Here is a 27,679-nt window from a genome sequence, read left to right as displayed (position 1 = left end):
ATATGTGATTGTAGGTCTTTCTTTTTGTCAGGGGTATGATGGTCGAAATGGGTATCCGGGAAAGACCGGACACATTGGAAGGAGGGTGAGAATTACACCATTGCTTATTCAGTCTCTCTTTTTCATATGTTAAAAATGTATCGTTCCAACTAATATGGATCTTGATTCTTCATTTGATTCTAAAAGCTGTTTTTGTTTCCATGTAAGGGGAATAGAGGAAAAACTGGAAGCAAAGGCTTAGGTGGAGAGAGAGGAGAAAAGGTCAGTAATCACTATTGACCGTGAGAAACTCTGGCCCGATTTTGCATTCGCCATAACATACAGTATAATGTTTCTTCACCTTGATAATATTTTGCAGTGGTGAGAGTTTGTGTAAGGTCAATGGGGCATCAGATTTTAATCAGGATTTGACCTTTCTATGACCTACAGGGAAAGAGGGGAGATTTTGGTTCAACCGGGCCTCCAGGAAGACAAGGGCCTTACGTAAGTTATTTGATCTGTTTTGGAAAGGCTGTGTGCACTTTTCAATGCCAGGAGGATTAGCTGTATAACTCAATCACTGGGTCCCCAAAACTTAGGAAATAACGTCCCTTGTTTCTCTCAAAGGGGACAACTGGCTTACAAGGAGAGAAAGGTCTAATGGGTGGACCAGGTATAGAGGTAAGACCTTGACTGAAGCCTCAACAGGATTACGATATGATTGAAGAAGTACAGCACTTTGAGCTCAGTTTATGTGACATTAATATATTTCCCCTAAACTTACAGGGAGAGAAGGGGAATATGGGATTAACAGGTCCTCCTGGAGGTCAGGGGTTGAAGGTACTTTTGAGCTCATTTATCCCAAGAAGCGTATTACACTCGAGTCAGATGTACTAAAAATGTAATGTAGATTCACTATGGATGCATTTTGCCTCCATCATTCCCATGTTCATATCCCTATACATTTCCTGTATGTAATAATGGACCCAGTTCCATGATGTATTAAGTCAGTCGAGTGTCTGTTTCAGGGGACACAAGGCCCTTTGGGACAGACAGGGAGGGCTGGCCTAAAAGGAGAACAGGTAAGATGCACCTTCTAGTATCTGTCCGTCTAGTGTGTTCCGGCTCAGTGTTCTGTTAAGTATTCTTCATTAATCGTGGCATTGCTATTGAGTTGTATTGACAGTGATTTATGTGTTCTGTCTTTGTAGGGAGACATTGGTCCTCATGGGGAATGGGGGACCCCAGGTCTACCTGGACTGCCTGTAAGTTGTCCTTTTTCAGAAATATGGTACTGTTATTTTCCTTGTATTTCTGAAAATATAGTAAACGTACTTATACAGAGAAAAAGTAAATGCTAATGTGATGAATTTTCTCTTTGTATAGGGTTTGTTTGGAGAAAAGGTATGTGTATAACAGTTCTCTAAATACAAATACACACATTTGTTCCGTTTTTTATGCATACCTTTGTGTCTTGTCAATTAATTATTTGGAGATTGGGGGATTGACTGAGGGCACTGACTAAATTTGCCTAATTGTCAGGGTCTAAAAGGATTTGCTGGAACAGCAGGTCCTGTTGGAGTGAGAGGCCTGCCTGTGAGTATGACCCTACTCACATCACAAACCATTACAGTACCAGCCACTTTACATCTGTTTAATGAAATCAAAATAATTCCTGACCCAATCTGGCAACCCAGGGCAATGAGATTAACTTTCATATTGTGTTTGTTTTTCCTTGTTTATGTCAGGGCCTCCCTGGACCTCCTGGCCCCCCTGGAACCTCTCTGAATCTCACTCTGGCACAACTCAAGGCAAGTCGTTGGTAATCTATCCAAGCACATCCAAATAGTTAAATTTTGAAACTAAAGCCATTTCAGCAAATTTAGCCATAACTATTTATATTACAACACCTCCTTGTTTCACCCCCTGCCTGATCAGGACCTCATGTACCTGTCAGACAAGCCCAACTACCTCCTGATCCAGACTCTGCTGGATTTATTGCACCAAGACCTGCGCTTGCTCATAGATCCACCAGACGGCACCAAAGAACACCCGGCTACCACCTGCTTGGAGCTCTGGCTCTCCCAGCCCAACTTCACTAACGGTATGGGCTTCTCCCACAATGTGAAGACTTCTCTGTTATATTCTAACACCACAATATTGGTATCAGATATTTTAAAGCATTTTAAATGTACAATACGCTTATTAGATTTGTGTGGGAGCGGTTGTACAGCAGCAGAGAGATTGAACCCTGCTCAGTTTCTGATGTAAAGGTTGTTACATGTTCCAGGGATGTATTACATTGATCCTAACCAGGGCAGCCCAGCTGATGCCCTTCTGGTGTACTGTGACTTCACTGCAGCACCAAAGACCTGTCTGTCTCCGCTCCAGCCTCAGGTACTTCTACACACACTTCTGGCTCTGGGACCCACTGAACTATAGATCTTATATAATGTGGTAATAACATATGCTAAATGTATGTAATAACATATGAAATACATTCAAACTTCAGGTGCCAGTAAAAGCATGGCTGAAGGATTCTGGGACAAATAACTCATTTCATTGGTTGAGTTCAAAGGAAAAAGGCTTTCAGGTAAGCCTCAATTCTATTCATGATTCTCAAATCGAATCAAATCAAAGTTTATTTGTCATATGCAAAGGATACATGTGGTGTACACAGTACAATGAAATGCTTTTGTGTTTCTGGTTTGATTTCCTTCCTTCCATGCCCTCTCCCAGTTTGAGTATTTAGGACCCGACGTGGTGCAGATGAGATTCCTGAGGTTGAACAGCAGGCTCACCAGTCAGAACATCACCTACTCCTGCCAGCCTGGGAACATACAGGGACTAGGCGAAAGAGAGGTGAAGTTCCTGGCAGACACACAAAGACAGAGTTACCTGGGGACATTACAAGATTGCGTGGTATGTTTTTAGACTACCCTATAATGATTACCATGTACTGTATTACATTATGGTGGTGGTGGTGGTGGTGGTGGTGGTGGTGGTGGTGGTGGTGGTGGTGGTGAGGAGGTGAGGCTGTTGAGGGATGGTGAAGAGAGTCACTTCAATACTTAATGTACTTTGTGTTTCTCTTGGCAGCCCTCTGAGGAGCTGCATTCCGGAGGCCGTCGTGAGGCGGTGTTCCAGTTTGAGAGTGAGGACTTGGATCTGCTTCCCCTGAGAGATCTGGCAGTGTTCGGCAGCAGTGACCTCACACAGGAGTTTGGATTCACTGTTGGGCCTGTGTGCTTCAGCTAAAGGAAGAGAAACACTCTCTAAGGACTGCCAAGAGCAGAGATAACAATGAGACAACCACCAGCCAGTGGGGAAATGACCCAGAGAAATGGGAGAGAAACAGATACAGAGAAAGACATCAGCATCTCTCCTCTTCTCATGACATTCTTGTTTATTGCTAAGACAAAGTAGACGTACCAACCAACGGGAAAAAGTGTCTCTTTTCTTTATCCAAAGGTTGACCAGTTACAAATATGAACTGGTTAGTCTATCCATTTTCAGAGGCCAGTGATATTCTTGAGAGAAATTATCTTTGTATTTTGTTTACACTGATTTAATTTGTGATATTGAAACATGCTTATTTATGTAATTGGTTTAAATGACCGAGGTTTCTTTAAATGCTAAAGGTTGCTATAATAAATTTTTCACGTTACCCATACTTAATTCAGGTATGTTCTTGATGAAGAGCACTGTGGTTTACACATTAACCTTCACTGCTGCAATTTAACAATGTGGCCCAAATTGGAGACATAGCTACATCTCTATTTTATGAGCTCCGTGCTCACTCTACGTCATTATATACACACTATACCCTTACATCTGCAGTTAGAAACTAAGAAACATTCCAATATTGATCCCTTGGTCAAAAACTAGGAAGACTAATAATATTATGACTATTATTGGGAACTATGACAATGAATTCTGTCTGGTGATAATATTGTATGCATTATTGCATCACCTGATAGATGCAGTAACCTAATCACCATTTCTACCATTTGTGAAATTGTGATGTTTTGATTTCTGTTGATACAGAGGAACAATGCAGTACTGTAAAAAAAAATGTGTTTTTACGTTTTTCTTCAGTTTCATCTTTGTTTCAAGATATGTATTTAATTGTGTGATTTACTTAATTTATATGCTGGCCATTTTCTTTTATGTTTTTCTTTTTAAGTTTGAATAAATAGCAATCATTCATATTCTCATGTTTTGTATTGTGCCCCCGAGATACTAGTACTTTTGTTGTTAGACGGAAATGTATGAATAAATGAAGGGACTGTACTAATTAATTCCTAATTAATTGGTATTGTCATATGGAATATTACACACAATTTATTGAGCACCCAAACAAGTTGAAAATAAGCTATTTTATTTTCAGTAAAACTTGAAACAATTGAAAACGATGTGATTTGACTAGATTCGAATGAAAATTAACTACTGATGTTTCATTAAAAGTAATCGGACGAAGTGTTGATTTGAGAGAAAGGCGTGTATTTACAATGTATCATCCTCAGACTTGTATCAACGAATGTATTTTGTTGCTTCCGCTCTGTTCGGTCAGGTTACTTTTTCTAGCACTGAGCGCGTGGCATGTATAGATATTGCATTGCTGCTCTTGGGTAGAGAATCGTTCTCTTCAAGGTATTCAATCATTTTAAACGAACGCTTGCCGTTTTCCTGTTAGACATGCTCCTCGTTTGTAGTAAATTAACTTTACTCGTGTAACTGCTTGTTTTTAGGCTGTAGGCCTCGTAATGCCTCGGTCTATAGTCGCTTTGTGAATCGGTCAAGCTTCGCTCAAGATCCAGGACATTGGAATTGTGAGCTCTGAAGAGCACGAGAGACCATACACTGTTGACTAAAAGGTAAAGTACATGTATTTCTAAATTCAACGTCATATTTTAGTCTAGGTTTTGATTGTGTTAGCTTGCACATTGTTTTTGTTTGCGAGGATGTTTTCAGTCGTAATTATCAGGGGCGTATTCATTACGCAGATTCTGTTGGATAACGTTTCTTAAACGGAACGAAACGGGGAGGGACCTGTCTGAATTTGTCCAATAGAAACTCTTGTTTTGCTCCCGTTTGGTTCTTAAACGGCAAACTGTTTCCGTAATGAATACATCCCAGCTGTTGCGAGTAGACTTCGGGCATAGTCTCCTCTAGCTAGCAGATTGTAACGGGCTAATGTGACGCTCCAGTAGCCGTTACAGGATAGGTACTGTTTGGAGAAGCACAGAGCATTTTCGACCAGCCTTTTTTGGGCCAAACATGTTTTTTCGCAAATTCCCGTGTCCAGTTGCAGATGGTTCGTTTGAATTTATAAAATGCTCCGATATTAAAATACATGTTTTGTGCCAAGTGATCCAACAATGTGTACGCAGCCATCTTGTCTAATTCAAATATTCTCTCTCATTGATCAAAACAACAGTGTCATCATGGCATGCAGCACTTTGGGGTGGTCATCCACCTGTCTCAATGGGGTGATTTGATTAATCTGAACCGGGTAGGCGTTTCGCACCGGGTGAAAGTTGATTGCGTTCATTTTGGCACCGGGCTACTCCCTAGCATGAACAAGGTGCTCTGTTCAAAGCCCACAGTCTGCTCAACACAAACGTGACGTAATGAGTAGTATTTTGTGTTTTCTCATGCAAAAGTGATTTGCTTTTGAAAATAAACACTTTATCTGCCTTCCCAATGAATGGATGTTCCCCAATGCTGGAAGGGGGCCGGAGTGGGAAAAGTTTGGGAACCAGTGGAGGCTGCTGAGGGGAACGAGGTGGCTGTGGATTTCAGCGCACATATGGGTGCACACAGTGTTGAGAACCAGTTGAGCACTCGCTCATGTCCGGATTATGGAATCTATACAACACATCACTAAAACTATAGAATACAGGTTGGCCAAGCCTAACTACAGTAATAGATGCATGAAGAGTGTGTCCCTACGCCGAACAGTACCTACCCTGAGCGTCACGTTAGCCCGTTACAATCTGCTAGCTACCTCTCGTCAGCTGGCATACAGTATCTTAAAAGTAATTTCTTTCCTTTCGAAGCTAATTTGACCTGTTTGGGGAACAAATGTAAGCAATATTTTCAATAGTTAGGACAATTGGCAGGCTGCAATAAGGAAAGACCGTGACAATAATGTAAATATAATAATAATATGCCATTTAGCAGACACTTTTATCCAAAGCCACTTGTGTGTTTACATTTTACATATGGGTGGTCCCGGAAATCGAACCCACTACCCTGACATTACAAGTGCCATGCTCTACCAACTGAGCTACAAAGGACCACTCAAGTACTCACTAACAATAATTGGCTGTGATTGACAGGAATATTTTCAAACATGTCATAATTATCAATAAAAGGTTTGTAAACGAAACTGCATTGCTTTGTTTTCAGATATTATGCTTTATTTGTCAATTGAAACAAATCATAATTGTATGCTATATCCTACAAACATTTAGTCCTATTTATGTGTCCTCAATATTCAAAGTAATTTGGTCTAATAAAGCACATCTCTTTACAGTTGAGTTTGTATAATTAGAGAAGGGAGTTTGTGTTGCCTCTGCTGTAATTTCTCATTTGCAGCCTACTTTCCTCCTCTAGCATAGAGTCTATGACTTCACTGTGGGGTAGGCTGGAGACATGCACTCACCATCAAGGAAGGACTTTGTGTCTTTAACCTTCACTGGAAGTGGCAACTATAACAGCAAACAGTGGAGAAGACAGTCCTGCTGGAGGGTGAGTGAGTGCTGAAGGAAATCAACCAACCTACTTATCTTAATCACAAACTCTGATCTGATGACTTACTATGTATGCTTTACAGTTGATTGATAGGCTATACTATATATCCCACTGAATGTTTTATACCGCAAATATAGCATGACATTTTTAATGGTTTACTAACTTCAATGAAAAAATGCCCCGAGACACAATTATCATATCCATAATATCATGTGATCGTCACTCCAACAGAAAATGACTAGCTCCGACCTGTCACTGTCAATCTGTGGAGATATGACACCAGGATGGTGATGTTTATCTGAAGAATATGACAATGCAGTGCCTCTGTATAGTACGTAGCAGCATGGTACTGACAGTTGATCAGACATGTTGCACTGTGTGTGACATTCAGTGGTTCTTCTGGATTTCTTTCTTAGTGTGACTTTCTCTCCTGACAGACAAGCTGGTGCAATCAATTGTAGCCGAGTGTTGGTGTTATTTACTCTGTGCTTACTGCTTTGTCATTTTCGATCTCATCCAATTTCTACCCATTTCTCCACAGAAATGGAAACAGTTATCCAGATTGCAGCGCAACCTCATCCTCTTCACCGTGGCTCTCATGTTAGTTTGTGGGATTGCCACTTACCCCACTGTCACAGAACACTTCAGAGGCAAGGCCAGCAAAAAAAATCTAATTGTTATGGTGGTGGTGACTCCGTTTTTGAGGCACCAGAGACTGAACATCGTCCCCTATGTACCTCCCCAGGCCTTACTGTTGTTGTGAAGGAGGATGAGGGCCATGTTCTGAAACCGGTCATCCCTGAGGTCCTACCTGAGTCGGATAAACCGAACCAACCACTAGTACCAGAGCCACCTTCAGAGGTTGGTACATTCCACTCCTCTAATACTAAAGCTAGCCTTTGGCTGTGAGAAATATGTGCAGTGATACATTCAGTAAGCAGTGTTTTTGAATTGAAGCACTTCCCTTAACGTGTCTCCTCCTTCAGAAGCAGAAGAGGGCACCCCACAAGCGGGGGCCACCCGGCCTGCAGAACCGTCTGCAAAAGAAAGGCACCGGGTCAGATATCCAGGTGGAGGAGAATCAGATTCAAGAAGCAAAGAAAGCTGACAAAGAAGAGGGAGAGAAGCCACTTGTTAAGTAAGACTAGTCTCTAATCAGTGGAGATGACTAATGGATAATGAAAGTCAATTTCACTGATACATAAGCCTTTATTGCATGCATGGGTTAGGGAAGCGATTGTGAGGAGTACTCTGAATAGAAATTAAAACTCAGTTTCAAACATATAAACATGTTTTCTGGTCTTCTCATCTTGACTGACACCTATGTGTGTTTATTAGGCGTGGGGCCTTGATTGAGGCTAACCAAGCCACTGAAGGAGGAACTGCCAAGGAAGCAGAGAACAGGGTGAATGTCCCAGCGGTTGAGCAAGAGAACCAATCACACGAGCCAGGTCTGTACCATGTTTCTGCCGCTTCTCTCTCTCTGTGTGTGTGTGTGCAAACCCTCCATAGCCCACCCTTCATGACCATTAACAACAGTTGTTTATTAAGCACGAGTTGAGTTTGATAGAGGGCAACTAGAGCTTTGAGAGGAAATGTGCATGGTCTGAAAGAGATTTAGTTATTTGAAATGGAAGTAATTAATTTATAATTCTTTAGATGGTAGCTAATTATCTTGGCGTGTGTGATTCAGAATTCGATAGGCTTGAGGCAGTACGAGATGCTTTCAGACATGCATGGAAGGGATACAAAGAGTTTGCCTGGGGCCAAGATGAGCTGAGGCCCATCTCTAAGTCCTATGGAGAGTGGTTTGGCCTGGGCTTGACCCTGATTGATGCACTGGACACCATGTGGATCCTCAACCTCAAAGAAGGTACTTCAGTGTTTCCCCTATGATTTTTTTTACAGCAGCGATGGCAAAGTGAGCTGTTTTTAAAGCTAATTTCCTGCAATTCTACACATTTTGCCATGGGGCTGAGTGAAATGTGATTGTTATTTCTCAAAGATATGTATCTCCATGATCTTTTCTACATACTTTATATCTGATTTTAGTCGTTTAAGTTGACACTGAAAATGTTTTACCACCCCGAAAATTATTCCCCCCCCCCCCCCCACCAAAAACATATATACAATATATTATATAAATCATATATTACAGTATATTATATACAGTATATTATTATATTATTATATAAATCATATTACAGTATAATTATATACAGTATATTATTATATAAATTGTATATTTAATTTGGCGGCCACAATTTAGCAGCGCCGGTGTGCCGCTGCTAAATGCATATAGGGAAAACGCCACTTCTATTCATGGTCCAACTTTTCTTTTGTATCTGCTATATCATAGATTTTACATGGAGTTAGACCACTAAAGTTGTGGTTGGTCTCTTTTGGACAGAGTTTGAGGAGGCTAAGACCTGGGTGTCAACGGAGCTCTCCTTCAATAAGAACGTTGATGTGAACCTGTTTGAGAGCACCATCCGTATCCTGGGTGGCTTGCTGAGCACTTACCATCTGACTGGAGACACTCTGTTCCTGGACAAGGCTGTGAGTCACATGCAGAAAGCGAGACATTCAGAGAGCTGGCTGTTACTGCTGCTGGGCCATTTCCTCTTCCACTCCTGCCTCTCAAAGACCCTTTCATGGGATACTGCTAATGCCGCTGCTGGTCTTATGAGTTCTTTCGTGAAATAACTTGTTTTTCTGTGGGAGGGGGTCTGGCTAGGGAAACATATTGATCGGCCTTCTGTTGTTCTTTTGATGACCTTGCAGAAAGATATAGGAACGAGGTTAATGCCTGCCTTCAACACCCCGTCCAAGATCCCCTACTCAGATGTGAACATTGGAAAGGGTACGGCCCACCCCCCTCGATGGACGTCGGACAGCACTGTTGCTGAAGTCACCAGCATCCAGCTAGAGTTTAGGGAGCTGAGTCGCCTCACTCAGGACACACGCTACCGGGTAATATTCATAAGCAATGTTCTAGTGAAAGGACTCGATTAATGTCAGCCTTTTGGACAACGTTTGATTCCACAGCACTTTATCAATAATCTCTGACAACACTTTAAGCTAGAATCCTTAGTTGCTACATAAATTTCTGGATTTATAGATTAATGATGTATACCTAATTTGATTATTGAAAAAGATAACTTATAAATGCCTCATGAGCTTAGTTCAGCTGTCTTAAATTACTCCATCAGAACCCCAAATATAAGCTTGTTTTACTCCAATGTTTGTACATAAAGAAAATGTAAACAAACGCTGTATATCCTCAACATGATTAAAACAATAATTCTCCTTGCATCCATAGCTCTGTCTATGAATTTGAGTGGTTACATTTCCCCAGGTGCATTCCTCAGCTTTGTACCAAAACAGAAGCAGGGTGACTGCTTTGTTAGTGTTTCATTTACTAGCTTTAACTTACATATCCCCCCCACCTCCTTTCTCATCCAGGCTGCAGTGGATGAGGTCATGCAAAAAGTCCACAAGCTGGAAGGGAAGCAGGACGGCCTCGTCCCCATGTTCATCAATACCAACAGCGGCCAGTTCACCCATCTGGGGGTCTTCACCCTGGGCGCACGAGCAGATAGCTACTACGAATACCTCCTTAAACAGTGGATACAGGGAGGCCAGAAGGAGACAGAGTGAGTTGGAGTGGGTTTTCTAAACACTTTTCCTGTCTACTTTTCTCAAGGCTGTCATGAGGTTGAGGCTGACACTAATTCACAGAGTCAGGTCTAGCCACTCGATTCCTACCCATCTTGTCTAGGCTCCCTGCTAAGTACTGGAGGCAGGCAGCAGAGTTGTCGCTGTTCTAGCTTGCTGTCATGTTTGACAGTCCTAAGCTTGATCTCCTCAGCTCCCTTGATGTAACTGACACGACTTAAACAGCCCGTCTCTCTGTTACCTGCAATTCTGTGTGGATGTGGCTGAATGGCTGTGTGCCATATCAGGCTGTGCACAAGACTATTCATGACTGTCTGGTAATATTTGCTTAACTTAATGCACAACTAGGTCTTTAGAGCTACTTTATAAAACATTTATCCTCAGTTGGAACAGCTCTCACAGACCCAGCGCAGCTTGAGGACTTTGATGCTTGAGGACAGATTTGGTTCTTGTGCTATTTTTAAAGTACTTGTTTGAAATTGTATTTTGATTTAATTGGCTCAGTGCTCTATCAGTTGGCGTTGACACTAGATTCTATGGGACACTTATCAAACAATAATAGTAAAAGTACCATTCAGCTGATGTTTCTCAGTATTTGTACAGTTATTAGCCATATTCCTTTGTCAAGCCAGTAGTGTTTTTATACAGAGCAGTACACATGGTGGAGGTACTGTTCTCCAGTGTTTGGCTGTAACGCTGTGTCTGCACGTGTGTGTTTGGCTGTAATGCTGTGTCTGTACGTGTGTTTGGCTGTAATGCTGTGTCTGCACGTGTGTGTTTGGCTGTAATGCTGTGTCTGTACGTGTGTTTGGCTGTAATGCTGTGTCTGTACGTGTGTTCTCCAGTGTTTGGCTGTAATGCTGTGTCTGTACGTGTGTTTGGCTGTAATGTTGTGTCTGTACGTGTGTTTGGCTGTAATGCTGTGTCTGTACGTGTGTTTGGCTGTAATGTTGTGTCTGTACGTGTGTTCTCCAGTGCTTGGCTGTAAAGCTGTGACTGTGTTCTTCAGATTGCTGGACGATTACCTGCAGGCCCTAGAGGGAGTGAAGAAGAACCTGCTTAAGAAGTCTTCTCCTAACAGCCTGACCTTCGTAGGGGAGCTGTCCCATGGTCAGTTCAGCCCCAAAATGGTTAGTATACGAACTATGCACACCAGATGAGTGTGGGTGAAAGAGCTGATGTTTTCTCTAAATCAAAGGAAGCTCAAGATTTTCTTTGAGGGAGGTTTGCACCCTGTTTAAGGTTGGGCATTTGAAGCCCAGTTTCACCCAATACTTAAATGTTTCCAATATCTCATGTATTGCTTTGATGAGTCAGACAAGGGTGTCAACCCCTAACCAGCTGTAGTTCCAGTCTTTTCCATTAAAAGATTGTGCTCTCTATTCTGCAACATGGACATTCTATTGCTCCAATGACTCCCCAACCCTCTGTCTGTCAGGACCACCTGGTGTGTTTCCTCCCTGGGACCCTGGCTCTAGGGGCCCACCACGGCCTGCCAGCCGAACACATGGAGCTGGCCAAGCAGCTGATGGAGACCTGCTACCAGATGTATGCCCAGATGGAGACTGGCTTGAGTCCTGAGATCGTCCACTTCAACATGCACGAGGGAAGCATCAGAGATGTAGACGTCAAAGTGGGTATACAGGGGTGTGCACTTCCCCTGCAGAGATATTATTAAACAATACACTACTGAAGTATAGTTGGGTTTCTGACCCTTTATTTTACTGTTGTTTAGTTTTTCATGGATATGGTCAATTTCCTATGTGATTGTTTCTCGTGTGTGTATCTGTCCTCTCCTCAGCTTGCAGACAGACACAACCTCCTGCGCCCTGAGACGGTGGAGAGCTTGTTTTATCTGTACAGGTTCACTAAGGACAGGAAGTACAGAGACTGGGGCTGGGAGATCCTCCAGAACTTCAACAAGTACACCAAGGTGAGAGAACACAGTCACTACCCAGCCTAGACTACTGTTGGTAAATTAACCAGCCTGCTCTCACATCTGTTTGACGTGACAAGGACCATAGGAGTTGGCAAGACAGCACAAACTGATCTGAAACCAAGCTACTGAGAAATGCATTGTTAATGAGATATTCAGTATGTGGTTATTGAGTATTTCCCCAGAGATTACAGATCCTTCTCTTATAGCGTGTGTTGTGTTGGTCTGTCTCCCTTCAGGTTTCTACTGGTGGCTACACATCCATCAACAATGTTCGGGACCCAGAGTACCCCAGCCCCCGGGACAAGATGGAGAGTTTCTTCCTGGGGGAGACTCTCAAGTACTTCTACCTGCTGTTCTCAGATGACCCGGAGCTGGTCAGTCTGGACAAGTATGTGTTCAACACAGAGGCCCACCCCCTGCCCATCTGGCCTGCTGAGTGAGCGATACACCAGCCAAGTCAACGGGATACATACACTACCGTTCAGAAGTCTGGGGTCACTTAGAATTGTCCTTGTTTTTTTAAGAAAAAGCTCTTTTTTTGTCCATTAAATTAACATCAAATTGATCAGAAATACAGTATAGACATTGTTCATGTTGTAAATGACTATTGTAGCTGGAAATGGCTGATTTATTTTTATGGAATATCTACATAGGCGTACAGAGGCCCATTACCTGCAACCATCACTCCTGTTTTCCAATGGCACGTTGTGTTGGCTAATCCACGTTTATAATTTAAAGGGCTAATTGATCATTAGAAAACCCTTTTGCAATTATATTAGCACAGCTGAAAACTGTTGTTCTGATTAAAAAAGCAATACAACTGGCCTTTAGACTAGTTGAGTATCTGGAGCATCAGCATTTGTGGGTTTGATTACAGGCTCAAACTGGCCAGAAACTGCCTAGAAGGCCTGCATCCCAGAGTCGCCTCTTCACTGTTGGCGTTGAGACTGGTGTTTTGCGGGTACTATTTAATGAAGCTGCAATTGAGGACTTGTGAGGCATCTATTTCTCAAACTAGACACTCTAATGTACTTGTCCTCTTGCTCAGTTGTGCACCGGGGCCTCCCACTCCTCTTTCTATTCTGGTTAGAGCCAGTTTGCGCTGTTCTGTGAAGGTAGTAGTACACCGTGTTGTGCGAGATCTTTAGTTTCTTGGCAGTTTCTCGCGTGGAATAGCCTTAATTTCTCAGAACAAGAATGGACTGATGAGTTTCAGAAGAAAGTTTTGTTTCTGGCCATTTTGAGCCTGTAATCGAACCATGAATGCTCAACTAGTCTAAAGAAGGTCAGGTTTATTGCTTCTTTAATAAGCACAACATTTTTATAGCTGTTCTAACATAATTGCAAAAGAGTTTTCTAATGATCAATTAGCCTTTTAAAATTATAAACTTGGCACGTTGTTAGCTAATCCATTGGAACACAGGGGTGATGGTTGCTGATAATGGGCCTCTGTACACCTATGTAGATATTTCATAAAATATCAGCCATTTCCAGTTACAATAGTAATTTACAACATTAACAATGTCTACACTGTTTTTCTGATCAATTTGATGTTATTTTAATGGAGAAAAAATGTGCTGTTATTTAAAAAAAAAACAAGGACATTTCTAAGTGACCCCAAACTTTTGAACGGTAGTGTAGATACAGAAATACATCACAGCTCAGGGCTTGGCTAACACCAAGATTTCTCATTTTGATATCTGTGACTCAAGTTTGGGTTGGTTTACCCTCTCCCAACTCCACAACTCTGGAAAAATGGCAATTTTTTTAAAAGCCGGAATTAATTTGTTCGTTAACTGATTGTAATAGCCATGGTGGAATGACAGCAGTGTGAGATTGAGGCACGGCAGCCTTGATATTTATTTAAAATGTTCTCTGTTCTCACTACATTGCTGGTGCGGAGTCTGTGTCCTCTGATAATGAGTTGTTTACTCTGAAGGAAGAGTGGAAATCATGAGCCAGCCAACCTGTGTAGTTGGCTCATTGTGGTTATTTCGTCCACCAACACTAGAGAATGAGATGAGTGTGACTGAACTCCAAGCTGTCTTGGTCAGAGGCAGCAGAAGCCCGAGAGGAAGTGGAGGTGACACAATACTGGGCTTTACAGGAAATGACATAGCATTGGGATGAAACTTCCTGTGTCACTGGATCATGTCACTCTCCAGTTTCTCAATCACATTCTTAAGAAATGATTTATATAAAAAATTATTTAAGGTAAAATCATGTCAGGCATAGAACAATCTAGTTTACTTGCATACTGTGCACCTTTTTGTGTATGGGGACAACAAGCACTTATTGTTGAATTTCCTTGTTTGACTGACTCCGCTGCTATTATCTTTAAACAATGTCAGTTTTCCTATTTTTCCTTATCATTTGTCATCATTCCTGTTGTGTGGTGTCAAATTAGGGCAAGCCAGTGTGAACACTTGGGTAGTTTAGTTATACTAATGTATTTGTGAGATTAAGCTGAATTGAGTTCACATAATTTGAATTGATTTGTAGTGTGTAATACTATATCTGGATAGACTGAATTGTAAATGTGGTTTATGCCACAAACTGGAGTAGCAGTAGAACTGGCCCTGGTTTCCTAAAAGCATGTTAAGGCTAAGTTCATCGTTAAAACCAAAGGATCCTAAGGATGAACTTAGCCTTAAGATGCTTTTGGGAAACGGGGCCCTGGGCTGTAGATCCTATACTTCACCATCATTCCTGTAAATAGCTATATTGAATGTTATGATGTACACTTTCACTCAGATGATTCTATTTGTAGTGGTATTTTAAGTTTGTATTGAGACCAAACTCAACATCCTAAGTGTGAAATGTAGTTTTCTTCCCTATTTCAATGTTCAACTCTCCCCTCCTTTAGTGTTGTTTCACTTGTGCCTTCAACGTTGCTCTGGACAACATTATGAAGCTATTTGGACATATTCATAAATTGTTTTGTTATTGCAATGTACATAGTTGATGTGAATAGTTGTGCAAAGATGTGTATTTGTTACATAATCATAGTGTGATTTTGAAATAAGGAATGTCATTTTCCAACCATTTGCTGGGTATAGTTCCATAACTCTCAAACTGTGCATAGACTTACAGTATATATCATGAAACTAAGGGCTCTGCTTCCGATCCCTTTTTCACGTCTCTGATCAGTTAATATACTGCTGCTCATTTCTGATTCCTTTTTTAAAAATCCTTCAGATGGATCCTAAACTTTTCTACACCAAAGATATCCTAGTTATTAAAATAACTGGAATCTGGAATTATCTACATTCATCATTCTGTTAAGAATGACAAAATAAGCCATTTCCCTATTTTATAACAATGTAAATGAAATGCTAGTGGGAGATTTTGATACAGCATCTGAAGTCAGCTGCTGCCTGCTCTCTGCTAACCAAGGTCGGAGAGATTCATGGTTATGGGCTGGATTCAATCCGTATCGCGGAAAATCCGTCTTATAGCACGATAGAAATTTAAAGGCAATGTTCCCGCATTCACGTAATCGCTGCATGTCGGCTTAATCGCAAATGACCTTTACATTTTAGCACGAATCTGCCACGATATGGATTAAATCCAGCTGCTCTGACTCACTCAGCCCACAAGCTGTGGAGAACTATTTTATTTCAAACCACTAATACCATATGAAATAAGCCTACCCAACTGGGACCTCAAGGGAAAATAAGGCCTAGATTCAATCAGATTGTGTTAACCGGCGATAGCCAACATCACCATAGCTGATGTTTTGGCATGTCGGAGGTGTCAACTTGGTGAGTAGCTGCCTTGATCATTGTCACAAAGCCACACCCGTCCTACTCCTGTTAGAAATTCAGACCGAGAAAGTGTAGGCTATAAAGAAACACTGAAATTGAAAATCATTCAACAAAATGAGGATTTGTAGCAGCCTAATGGAGGTGTAGATTACATCTCACATTCCAGTGTTTCAACTTGTAAACACGGCTATATGGGCTTTCACTTAATGCGACGTCCGATTTAAGTATAATGCCAGGAGCCGCTTGTGGATATGACAGCTCTAGTGCAGTTCCACCTCTGACACCACCTATGCTGATGTCGGCTAAAGCGGATCTGATTTAATCAATTATTTTTATTGCAATCAATTTCAAATTGGTGAGAATCTGCATTTCAATGAAACTATGCGCCTGTGTCATTTGCAATACTGTGTATTTTGGGACACCCTGTGTTATGACCCTGCAACATCAGTGACTCAGCTGGAAAGAAGTACACCCATGTTGACTGAACTGGTTTTCAACTTGGGAATGAACATGCTAAAACCAAGAGCTGGGGGCTAATGGGACCAGTGTTTGGTTCTGGGTCTATAAAACTGTCTAAATCATGACCTTACAAAATGTGCCACAATGTCACTTGGTTTACAATAAAACTATGGACCTGCTTTAAATTTGTATAAATGTCAAGATTAAAATACTTTATTGAACAACCTTTTACAACTGTCACTGTCGATCATTAAAATCCATGTCGAAGGCATTTCATCTCTCCTTCTCCATTTTCACCCACTGGGCGATGGTGTCTGACTCCATCTTACGGGCCTTTATAACTGATGCTGGATCAGCATCATTGGCCTCTCTGGGGAAATAACATTAGCATTGAAATGCAGCCATTCCCATGTGGTGATACTGTATAAGAGACTAATATAGCACACTGAATTCACAGTAGTTGAGTGGAAGAAAGTCAAGTGAAATTTCTAATCATAAGTTCTCTCACCTCAGGTCCAAATGGTGAGCCCCCTCTGAGATGTTGATTGCAATCAACGATGAGCTCAAGGACTTTCTCACCTACAGATCAAAAATCTTACAAGTATTTTCAAATATTTGATTGGTCAAAAGACCAACTAGTGGCAAAAATATCAGAATTGGGCTGCCTGTGTAAACACTGATGAATAGCATTTCAATTGTGAGGGTTTAGAAAAGTAGCACTCAAATACATTTGATTCAGATCTTACCCCTCCATTTGCCCATGGGTCCAGATCTCCATTGGAGAAAATGATGTTGCTGGCCGTGGAGAGGGCTGATCGAGACAACCAGAAACATAAAGAACAAAACATCACTGAGGAAACTATGGAAATATCAAGCAGACAAGGGTGGCCCTGTATGGCTACATTGGTAGAGCATAGAGCTTGTAATGCCAGGATTGTATGGTTTGATTCCCGCTGGGGCCACTCATACAAGAAATGTATGCACGCATAACTAAGTCGCTTTGGACAAAAGCATCTGCTAAATGGTAATAAGGGTTCAAGAAGCAAGCCCTGTGTACTGTATGGGAATTTCAGATGAGCAGAGCAGCACTAACAAAATCAATTATTTAAGATGTACGTAGTTAGTAGCTGTGGTGATTAGGGGGGCAGCTCTTACCATCACCCCAAAACTGGGTTTTGAGCCAGCCAGGTCGGGGGATCACCCCCCAGCGCTTGGAGCAGTATTGTTCCCTGTGTTTCTCAGTGAAGGGCATAGGAGGGAACATGTCACTCACATTGTTGCTCTCATAGCACATCTCAATCTCTGTGCAGGCCTGAAAGAGAAGACATCAGTCTTTGTGAGAAAAAATTGCAAACATTTCCATAATTATTCAATTTTCAGTAGCTCTGCTTAGTTTTCCAACATGATGAGCAAAGAACAAATGGTAATAGCTTGGTGATGTATACTGTACCTGGTAGTCCCAGGCCAGGCTATTGAAGCCCAGTCCACAGCCAGTTGGGTCAGCACATTCCACATACAGGGTGTAGAGGTCAAAGCAGGTCAGATCTCCTGTAGAGTTGTACACTATTCCTGTAGGAGATTTGGCATTACATCAACAACATATTACAACATGCCAGTTGCTGGTAGACCTAACATTGCATCTTCATATGGAAATGTGAGCACCTGCTATACAGAGCATCAATTATAAAGGGATTTCTGGGTTGATTGGGTATATGGTTTATAGTGATTCTGCCTGAGCAGCAGCTGGGGGATGTGTAGGAGGAGCACCCTCTAGTGGAAACTGATATGAAATGCCTCAATGATACAAAAGTAAACTGGCAGAACCCCAGGACTCATGGAGAACTCACTGGGCAGCCCTCTCGCCTACTTACCTGCAGTGTCTTTTAGGGCATGCAGCAAATCAGCTCCACCCAACATGGTGTCACAGGCCACCTACAAGCACATAGAGTTCTGGGTTGAACAACATAGTAGAGCTGAAATCCCAATGAGTTGTTATCTGTGACCAACAGTACCTTGACTGGGTTGGCAGGCATGCTACCCATGAAGTGGGTGCTGTAGGGGTAGTCCAGCATGGCCATGAGGGTGAAGGCATTACGTAAGAGCCCATTCAGCTGGTGGATGTCCTTATACGAGGATGGAGTCTTGCACAGGGAGAACGCTGACTGGATACGGCCATAGTCTGATGTCGGACAAACATGCAAAGGAGACGACGAGCATTACTGTAATGATGGAAAATCACAGTGCTTTTACAGTGACATACAACCCTATACGTATCAGTGATGACATTAATACTTTGTAAAGGCACATTCAAATGATGAACCCATTTCTACAGGGGCTTTTCAAATTGTATTTGTTACATGTGCCAAATACAACAGGTGTAGTCCTTACAGTGAAATGCTTACTTACAAGCGCTTAACCAACAATGCAGTTTTAAGAAAAATACGTGTTAAGTAAAACATAAGAAATAAAAAAATAAAAAGTAACAAATAATTTCAAGAGCAGCAGTAAAATAACAATAGCAAGGCTATATATACCGGTTAGTTGAGGTAATTGAGGTAATATGTACATTTAGGTAGAGTTAAAGTGAGTATGCATAGATAATAAACAAAGAATAGCAGCGGCATAAAAAAACGGGGGTGGGGATGCAAATAGTCTGGGTAGCCATTTGATTAGCTGTTCAGGACTCTTATGGCTTGGGGGGTAGAAGCTGTTGAGAAGCCTTTTGGACCTAGACTCGGCGCTTCGGTGCATGTGTAAAGGATGTCACGCAGCTTGCTTAGCTAATATCGCTTCCTCCTGATTCGGCACATACCAAGGCTCGAACCGAGGACCTCTCCCTCGCAAACACACGTGACCCCCCCATCTAAAGCATATTAAGTCGTGCCACAGAAAATCTAGCTGTTCAGCAGCGCAAGTAGAGACACTTCAGGCTGAGGAGTGAGTTTCACAGATCCCCATTTGCTACACATGCAGACTTTACCTTCCATTTGAGCCAGGTCTTGCAGCCTCTGGAACGCCCCTCTTACAGCATCCCTACACTCTGGGGCATAGTTCTCAAAATCCTACACATACATAAAAAAAACATTGGGTAATGTTAACAGAGAAATGTAAAAATCAAGAATGTAGAAAATGCAGAAAACCTAGAACTTTGGTCACTACAATCAAGGGACAAAACAGACCAGCTAATGTGAGACTATCTACTGTAAATCTGAACTTACGGATGTGACATCCTGGAAAAACTGTTTTGATTCCCCCATCCCTGCAGTAGACAGGATGGGAGCGCTGGCAGCCAGAGCCCCTGCTACAATGTTTGGGTACCTCAGTCTCATGTAGACTGACAACATTCCTCCATAACTGAAGGAGAGAGAGAGAGAAGACAACCTTTGTATGAGAGACTGGACTCTTTATCTCTACTGAAGTTGATGATGTCATTGTCTCATTGAGATTCTGTCTGATACTTTGGAAGAACAGAATTGGGAATTAATTGGATATGTAAAGAAAATATTATGCCTTCATTGTGGGAAAAGACATTTGGAACCGCAATTATTTTTTTATCTAAAAGCATAGAGTTTGCTTTGTAACATTTTTCATGAAACAAATTGGAACTTGCATTTAGCTACAAATAATAAAAATGACAGATTTCAGATCACTGAAACTAATACTGAAATCATTCAATAGACATTTGGTTTCCAATTGCCTGTAATAAAGATCTTACCTTCCACCAAAGACAATGACTGGACATGCGGAGGCTCCTAGCTGCTGTTTCAGTTCTGTGATCATGATAGCATAGTCTGCTAGGGCCTGTTCTACCGTCAGTAACCCAACCTCTGGGATGTTGAACGAGTCCTGGCCAAATGGGAGTGATTTGCCATAGTATCTCTGTGGAGAGAAAAGTGGAACATGAATCAAACATTCAAGGTAACTGTATGCATCATGTTATAGCTAACAGCTCTACTTGAGTGTTTGACTGCCCTGTTCAAGGACATTCTGTAGTCTGGTATCAAAACAATCATAACAGAGAACTGATCTGAGCCTAGTGCCTGTGTAACGGATGTGAAATGGCTAGCTAGTTAGCTGTGGTGCGCGCTAATAGCGTTTCAATCGGTTACGTCACTCGCTTTGAGACCTTGAAGTAGTGGTTCCCCTTGCTCTGCAAGGGCCGCGGCTTTTGTGGAGCAATGGGTAACGATGCTTCGTGGGTGACTGTTGTTGATGTGTGCAGAGGGTCCCTGGTTCGCGCCCGGGTCGGGGCGAGGGGACGGTCTAAAGTTATACTGTTACACCTGTATCCATAAAGCGTCTCAAAGTAGGAGTGCTGATCTAGGATCTGGCCATACAATATTATCCTAGATCAGCAATCCTACTCTGAGACGCTTTGTGGATACGAGGCCAGCCTATTTCTGTGATACGGTTGAGTAACTTCCCCAGTTCTGTCATGATCACAAGCTTCAACATGAACATGTGACACATTATGGCCTCTTCTTACATGCTCAGCAAATATGACCAGGGCTCTTTGCTGTGCTGCCAGCTCTGTGATGAATCCAGAGTTCAGGGCAAACTCCCAGATGTCTCCCTCGTTTCCCGTGTAGAAGAAGATGGGCCCAGAACCTCTCTTCCAGTACTCATCTAGAAGGACACAGAGCATGGCTACAGTCAAAAGTGAGCATGCTAGTTGGACTGAATAAGAGAGACCAGCACAAATTGTGCAAAATAGCAATAACAATGGATGTTCACCTGTGATTAGGTACCGTTGCTCATACGTTCCATTGCCCATAATGTTGAAGTTGAAGTGGTCCATTATTTGGGGAAAGTATTTCTCTTTAAACTGGGGTTTTGGGTCAGTGCTGTACCCATGATTCTTGACATAAAAATGTAAAAGCATGAAATGTTCAGAGGAACAAACCTGATATGCCTATAATGTAACATCTGAGATCATAAACATGCTAGAGTGAATGAAATAGCAGCAGTCTCTCTAGTCTTAGCCATTATGAACAGTCTTAGCCATAACTATGAACAAGTGTACTACGAATATAATTTGGTAACTATGAACATCGTTTAAGAAATGCAATGGGTGCTCTTGCATAAGTGAGCTAGCTAGACATACTACCAGCCATGCTCCAGACATTAGTAAACCCCAGTAACAGTGAACACTGAACGTCTGGGTAAAAAAGTTACCTGAAAACGGCTGTGTGTAAGCCCCTGCGTCTCAGAGTAGAGGGAGAGCAAGACAACAACGCAAATAAAAAAACAATTTGTCATATTGAAAAGGCTGTTGGTGAAAGCCTCTGTCAATAACTGTTTCGAAATGTTAATTGTCTAAATCACATGACATAGCTTCCTAACAGCTGGTTTTGTTTATTGACCTCTGAACCCAAGCATCGTTTTGGCCGTGTGCATAGTGGAAGTTGTAGTTCTTCGACTCAGCTGTGACGTTCTAAAAGACACTAGAGGGGAAAATCTACTAAATATTGCTGTTAAAGGTATCGCATTATGGAATCTACAGCATCAGCCTCTCATGGGGAATAAAATACAAGAAAATACAATATAACTGTTGACTAATTTGTCCAGATAGGTAGATATATAAATTAGATGTGAATGTTGGTGGTAAAAAGTCAAATCTTTTAAGACAGTGTAAATGTCTGTCATAATGAATACAACTGTAATTCATTAGATATTAATATTAAGTATGAAAACTCTACTAATAACATTCAATATCAATTTAGAGGCATGTCTTGATTGTTTCTCTCTCGCTCGCTCGCTCTCTCTCTCACACACACATGTACTCTTACTCTCTCTCTCTCTCTCTCTCTCTCACACACACACACACACAAACACACACACATGTACTCTTACTCTCTCTCTCTCACACACACACACACACAAACACACACACATNCACACACACACACACAAACACACACACATGTACTCTTACTCTCTCTCTCTCACACACACACACACACAAACACACACACATGTACTCTTACTCTCGCTCACTTTTTGTTTCTCTGTATCAGATATCATCATCTGAGTTTGATTGTGCTTGTATGGTTGCTGAGTCCATATTGTTCAACTACAACAGACTGGATTTTGTAGACCAAACTGATATCTTGAAATGAAGAACTGTAAGACTTGGTATACTTTACAAGATGGGGCTACTAACTCCAGTCAATTGATATTCAGACAGCAAAGACCACGGAAGACAAGTTGAAATCAAGACACGCATTGGTATCTTTTATTATATGAAGATTTTTTTTTTTTTTTTACAGATTGACAGTCAGGTAGTGGAAGAAAAATACATTTTATGCAAATTGAAACTTTGCAGGAAGGTAACATTTTATTGCAGATACTACAGCCTTGGGTTTGAATGAAACAAATTGAGAACTTATACCATTCACAGCATCTCACAAAGCATCAGGCGAGGACACACTATAGAAACAGGACACCCCACAGTCTTCCTTTTTACATAGAGTAAAACAAATCATCCAACATTCATCCAAATACTCATCTGTGGATTATTCTGTATCACAGAAACAGTCAATAAATAATAATTGTATAACTCCTCAATATTTCTGTTATTATTTATCTGTAAGGGCTTAAAACATCTCTTATATTTATGTTGTTTGTATACACCTTTCAGATCTCTTCCTCATTGATACAGAGTCAAATACATGTTCTGTATATATTTTTTTATTACTGTGGATCATTGTGAAACCTCTTATCCAAATGGAATTCTTAAGACTTAAGATTTCTGAAACAAAATCCTGCTTACAAAGGAAATACATATTCATATTTACATTGAAACAAAACAAGCCAAAGGCTCAAACAATTGGAGGGAGAGGGAAAGTTAATTTCCAAATAATCATTTAGAATAACATCTTGACCATTTCTTGAACGACTAAGGGACACAGGACATATAGACTCAAGCCTGTTCTACTGTATTAACTGTCAATCTCCAAGCTGGCGTTATACTGTGCATTACCTTACCATTCTCCCAACACATATAAACGCAGCGCCACACAGACACATACAGACAATCCAATCAAGAGGCTTATGCTGCATTGATCCAAGAACTACTTATAACTCTAGCACTTTATTTAGCAGATTCTTGCTTTTGGTCAGAAGACCTGTTTGAAATGTGAACATGGAAACTGCGTACTGAAATAAGATAATTTATTCATACAGCATCCCTGACCACAGCTGAGAAAAATATGAATTATTTTTATGACGGTTTGCTCTGTCAGCAAATAAATGCAATGTTCTTGAATATTTAACAAAACTCAAAACACAAATTGAAATAACACTGGATTTAAGATTTAAAAAATATAAACGAGTTTGAGGAAAAATCTGGCGAAAATGAAAAGGCAAAATTTCTAAACAAATAAATACCCAGTGTACATCTGAATAACTCAGTATACTGCAGACAAAAGCACTACATATAAAAAAATAAACAAAGCTACAGTATCCCTACAAGTTTCACCTCTGCTCTGACTATGGCCTGACACCTTGGATCACACATTTATGTAAGCAGGCGGAAGAAAAGGTATAAATAAGGCATTAATAAATAATACGAGAAGGAATAAAAACATAGGTAATTCTTACTGTTAGTATAAAAGCATATAAAAGAGCTTTGGGTCAAATCAGTCCATAGCTCTGCCTTTTTGTTTTGTTTTCTCAAGAGTGCCTTTTCATACAAAAATATCCATCAGTCCATTTGGCAAAGCAATGCAAACTCTCTACTTGAACTGATCGGGGATATGTCCGATCTGAGACTGCATGCTGCTGGTTGGTGGACTTGAGATGCCCTCCGACCAGTCAGACATGTTAGAATGCGGGGATGAGCTGGACCATTGGTCGGGAGACCCGGGGGAGGGGGTCAGAAAGGGGTGGTCGGGGACCTGTAGCTGGTGGTTGGGGGTGTTGTCCATGGGGCCGGAGTAGCTGTGCTGGGAGGGAGGGGTGAGGTACTGGGTGCTGGGCAGGTTCTGGCTCATGATCTGGGTCTCCTGGGGCAGGATGGTGTGGATGGGTATGGAGCCCTGGTTCCCTGTGCCCTGCTGGATCTCTGAGCCACTCAGCTCGGTGCTGATGAAGTTCTGGTTGCTGGCATGGCCACTGCTGCCAGTGCTAGAGTTCTGGTGCTGCAGCTGGATGCTCTGTTGCTGCTGTTGGAGATGCTGTTGTAGGTTCTGTTGGTGCTGCATCTGCATCTGCTGTTGGACCTGCTGCATGGAGTGGGGCTGCGAGGCCAGCCGGGTGTTCTGCAGGCCCTGGTAGCTCAACATCTGGGACAGGCTGGTGGTGGGAAGCCCGGTGTGGAGAGAGGTCATCATGCCGTGCTGCCCGCTTCCCTGGTGCAGACCGCCCTGCCCCCCGACAGGACCAACCCTCATGGGGTTGAACTGTCCGGGCTGGCCCATGCTGGCGTGCATCCTGGAGAGCCAATCACACTGGCCGTTCATGCCCCCAGAGCAGTTGGAGCCTGACAACGGAAGGTGGGTGAGACGGGGCGGAAGCGGGTCAAACTGCATGCGCGCTAGCTCCTGCTTGTTGGGCATACCCATGTGGTTGACCCCCATATGGGGGTCGGACATCCCCTGGAGGTGGTTGAGTGACATGGACGGGGACTGCTGGAAGGGGGACGTTATCATGGAAGGGGACGCCACGTCAGAGATATACCCGTGTGGAGACTCCAGGGAGTCCACGGGGGACAGAACAGCTGAGCTGTCCAACAGACTTCCTCCCTTCCCATCCTGGGAGGTTTTCTTCTTGTTCTTCATGTCCTTGCCGTCCTTGCAGCCGATGCCCTTGGCGCTGTGCTTGCGGGCCTTCTTGCTCTGGACCAAGGGCTTCATGCTGCCCAAGTAGCTGTTGGGGGAGCAGAGAGGGGGGGACAGAGTGGTGCCCATGGAGCCTCCATGGCCATGGCTGTGCATGGGCGGGCTGCGGACCAGGTTGTACTCGTCCATGAGACGGACAATGTCATGGTGCATCCTCTCTTGCGCTATGTCTCGGGGCAGCCGGTCCATGTGATCAGTTATCTCGCGGTTAGCAAAGTGCTCCAGCAGGACCTTGGCCGTCTCGTAGCTTCCTTCCCTTGCAGCAAGGAACAGAGGGGTCTCCTCCTGAGGCAGACACACAGACAAACAGAGAGAAATGTGTTTACAGTGGACCACAGATAGACAGCTCTACATTTACATTTACATTTTAGTCATTTAGCAGACGCTCTTATCCAGAGCGACTTACAGTAGAGTACATACTGAGACAAGGATATCCCTACCGGCCAAGAGCAGACGCTCTTATCCAGAGCGACTTACAGTAGAGTGCATACATTTTTATTACATTTTTTTTTTTACATACTGAGACAAGGATATCCCTACCGGCCAAACCCTCCCTACCGGCCAAACCCTCCCTAACCCGGACGACGCTATGCCAATTGTGCGTCGCCCCACGGATCTCCCGGTTGCGGCCGGCTGCGACAGAGCCTGGGCGCGAACCCAGCCCAGGCGCGAACCCAGAGACTCTGGTGGCGCAGCTAGCACTGCGATGCAGTGCCCTAGACCACTGCGCCACCCGGGAGATGCTCTTTAGCTCTGTCTTGCTAAAGAGATTTTATCTCAGTGACAATAACCTGTATAAATAAAGCTTAAATGTTGAAGGAATGTAGCTTACAGAAATATTGTATTATATTGTGTTCCATCAGGCAGCAAAGATTCCTTACCTTGTTGTTCTGCATGTCCTTGTTGGCTCCATTCTTCAGTAGTACGGTAGCTGCTTCAATGTTGTTCACTGCTGCTGCCCAGTGCAGAGCAGATTTGCCTGGTGAGAGCGAGGCAGGCAGAAAAACACGTTCAGTACACAACCCATGCCTGTCTAAAATGAAAACATTTTGTAAAAGCACATGGACTTTATCTTATCTTCTGCCCATTTACAATGACAAATTCCTTGTTTGATTTAATTTGTGGATTGAATGTGCTTCACCTCTAGCTCTGATTGAAAGAATACGATGAGGCGATGAAGCCCACAGAGATTCAGCATTGAGATATGAGCCCTACCAAAGTCATCGATAGCGTTGACGTCAGCATGGCAGTTGATGAGCTCCTCCACCATGCCCTCCACTGCCAGGCGGGCTGCCAGGATCAGAGGGGTGGTGCCATCGTGCATGCGGGCATCCCAGGTCTGTGCACGATTCCTGATCAAAATCTACAGAAAGATACAATGAGTTGGTTAACCTTGTATGACAGGATTACCCAACTTGAGGCCCGCTGTGGTGGACCAACAGGTTATCTGAGCAACAAAAAAAAAGTCTGTAAAAACACCAGGAAATCAGTGATTTTAATTTTGGAAATCTGTTCCAAGTATTCCCATGCATAATAGAGATAAACATGATCGTATACAAATGCAAGGAAATCTTGAAATTATTATGTTTTATTCAAATAATGTATCTGTTTGGGCTTCTTGCGGTCAATTTGCAATCCACAAATGATAGGAATTATGTTCCGGCCCCCGACTGCTCCAGAAATCTAGTTGATGATCCCTGTCGTATGAGATTATCTTTAGAGATACTAAGGAAGCAAGGGCACATTCACAATCCAATACAGTAGATCTCTTTGCACACACAAGAACAAAAATGTATCTGCATTTGACCCCCTACCTGGAAGACGCCCTGCGCATCAGCGGCCACGGCAGCGTGTAACGGGGTCTTGCCCATGTTGTCCTGGATGTTGGCATCTGCACTGGCCTCCAGAAGACGCTTGGCAGCATCAGAGCGGGCGTAGCGGGCAGCGAGATGAAGGGCGGTTCTCCCTGTGCGGTCTGTCTGACTGTGGAGGTTAGCACCCTGGTAAATGAAATCACTGATCACGTTGGCAGAGGCGTCTTCCTCCTCCTCGCTGTTTCCTGTTTCCAGACCTCCACCGCTACAGGAGGCGATCATCAGGGGGGTGAAGCCATCTGGATGGAGAGGAGGGAGGGAGGGAGAGACCATACTTTATTACCAGGGGAGTTGACCACACCTCAGCATTGACAGTCCAGTGCACTAGCGCAGGGTCAGCATAAGACTAACAAAGCAACAACAAATCTAATGAGAATTTGATGC

The 27,679-nt window shown here is 42.6% G+C and overlaps 3 protein-coding genes and 1 pseudogene across 8 annotated transcripts in view; 2 read left to right on the top strand and 2 right to left on the bottom strand.

Annotated features, from left to right (window-relative positions):
* Window positions 1-4,425, top strand: part of LOC111974807 (collagen alpha-1(II) chain) — a 71,959-nt gene extending 67,534 nt beyond the window's left edge. The window contains exons 54-68 of one of the 2 annotated variants that reach the window (XM_070446965.1): window positions 32-85; window positions 208-261; window positions 430-483; window positions 607-660; window positions 766-819; window positions 1,008-1,061; window positions 1,191-1,244; window positions 1,366-1,383; window positions 1,522-1,575; window positions 1,728-1,790; window positions 1,918-2,083; window positions 2,270-2,376; window positions 2,492-2,572; window positions 2,719-2,841; window positions 3,079-4,425. In XM_070446965.1, coding sequence (XP_070303066.1) covers window positions 32-85; window positions 208-261; window positions 430-483; window positions 607-660; window positions 766-819; window positions 1,008-1,061; window positions 1,191-1,244; window positions 1,366-1,383; window positions 1,522-1,575; window positions 1,728-1,790; window positions 1,918-2,083; window positions 2,270-2,376; window positions 2,492-2,572; window positions 2,719-2,841; window positions 3,079-3,237 — 1,149 coding nt within the window. In that variant the 3' untranslated portion in view covers window positions 3,238-4,425. Of the gene's footprint in view, window positions 1-31; window positions 86-207; window positions 262-429; window positions 484-606; window positions 661-765; window positions 820-1,007; window positions 1,062-1,190; window positions 1,245-1,365; window positions 1,384-1,521; window positions 1,576-1,727; window positions 1,791-1,917; window positions 2,084-2,269; window positions 2,377-2,491; window positions 2,573-2,718; window positions 2,902-3,078 lie in introns of both variants that reach the window. The other variant, XM_024002813.2, reaches the window with a different exon arrangement.
* A 96-nt stretch (window positions 4,426-4,521) lies between these two features.
* On the top strand, window positions 4,522-16,109 carry man1b1b (mannosidase, alpha, class 1B, member 1b). 5 transcript variants are annotated; one of them, XM_070446962.1, is made up of 15 exons: window positions 4,530-4,632; window positions 4,731-4,856; window positions 6,601-6,735; window positions 7,280-7,380; window positions 7,476-7,599; window positions 7,725-7,876; window positions 8,077-8,189; window positions 8,432-8,611; window positions 9,149-9,297; window positions 9,523-9,711; window positions 10,204-10,394; window positions 11,426-11,546; window positions 11,855-12,049; window positions 12,218-12,349; window positions 12,592-16,109. In XM_070446962.1, exons 3-15 carry the CDS (start codon window positions 6,640-6,642, stop codon window positions 12,793-12,795), a joined length of 1,947 nt encoding a protein of 648 aa, XP_070303063.1. In that variant the 5' UTR covers window positions 4,530-4,632; window positions 4,731-4,856; window positions 6,601-6,639; the 3' UTR covers window positions 12,796-16,109. The 5 variants fall into 5 exon arrangements, with proteins under 5 accessions (XP_070303064.1, XP_070303062.1, XP_070303063.1 ...); XM_070446963.1 differs by having other exon boundaries at window positions 4,522-4,856; window positions 6,606-6,735; XM_070446961.1 differs by having other exon boundaries at window positions 4,523-4,856.
* Window positions 16,110-16,760: 651 nt separating this feature from the next.
* dpp7 (dipeptidyl-peptidase 7) lies at window positions 16,761-21,951 on the bottom strand. The gene is made up of 13 exons (XM_024002928.2): window positions 21,757-21,951; window positions 21,316-21,439; window positions 21,068-21,207; window positions 20,297-20,460; window positions 19,800-19,935; window positions 19,562-19,643; window positions 18,594-18,760; window positions 18,453-18,513; window positions 18,032-18,150; window positions 17,737-17,893; window positions 17,328-17,392; window positions 17,090-17,160; window positions 16,761-16,951 (listed from the first exon to the last, which is right to left on the bottom strand). Exons 1-13 carry the CDS (start codon window positions 21,838-21,840, stop codon window positions 16,855-16,857), a joined length of 1,467 nt encoding a protein of 488 aa, XP_023858696.1. The 5' UTR covers window positions 21,841-21,951; the 3' UTR covers window positions 16,761-16,854.
* Window positions 21,952-22,788: 837 nt separating this feature from the next.
* LOC111973990 (neurogenic locus notch homolog protein 1-like) overlaps window positions 22,789-27,679 on the bottom strand; it is a 68,870-nt pseudogene continuing 63,979 nt past the window's right edge.

The sequence above is a fragment of the Salvelinus sp. IW2-2015 genome, linkage group LG15, assembly GCF_002910315.2.
Source record: "Salvelinus sp. IW2-2015 linkage group LG15, ASM291031v2, whole genome shotgun sequence".
Classification (NCBI taxonomy): Eukaryota; Metazoa; Chordata; class Actinopteri; order Salmoniformes; family Salmonidae; genus Salvelinus; species Salvelinus sp. IW2-2015.
The sequence above is the reverse complement of the archived record's forward strand: the minus strand, read 5'-3'. Positions and strand labels throughout refer to the sequence as shown.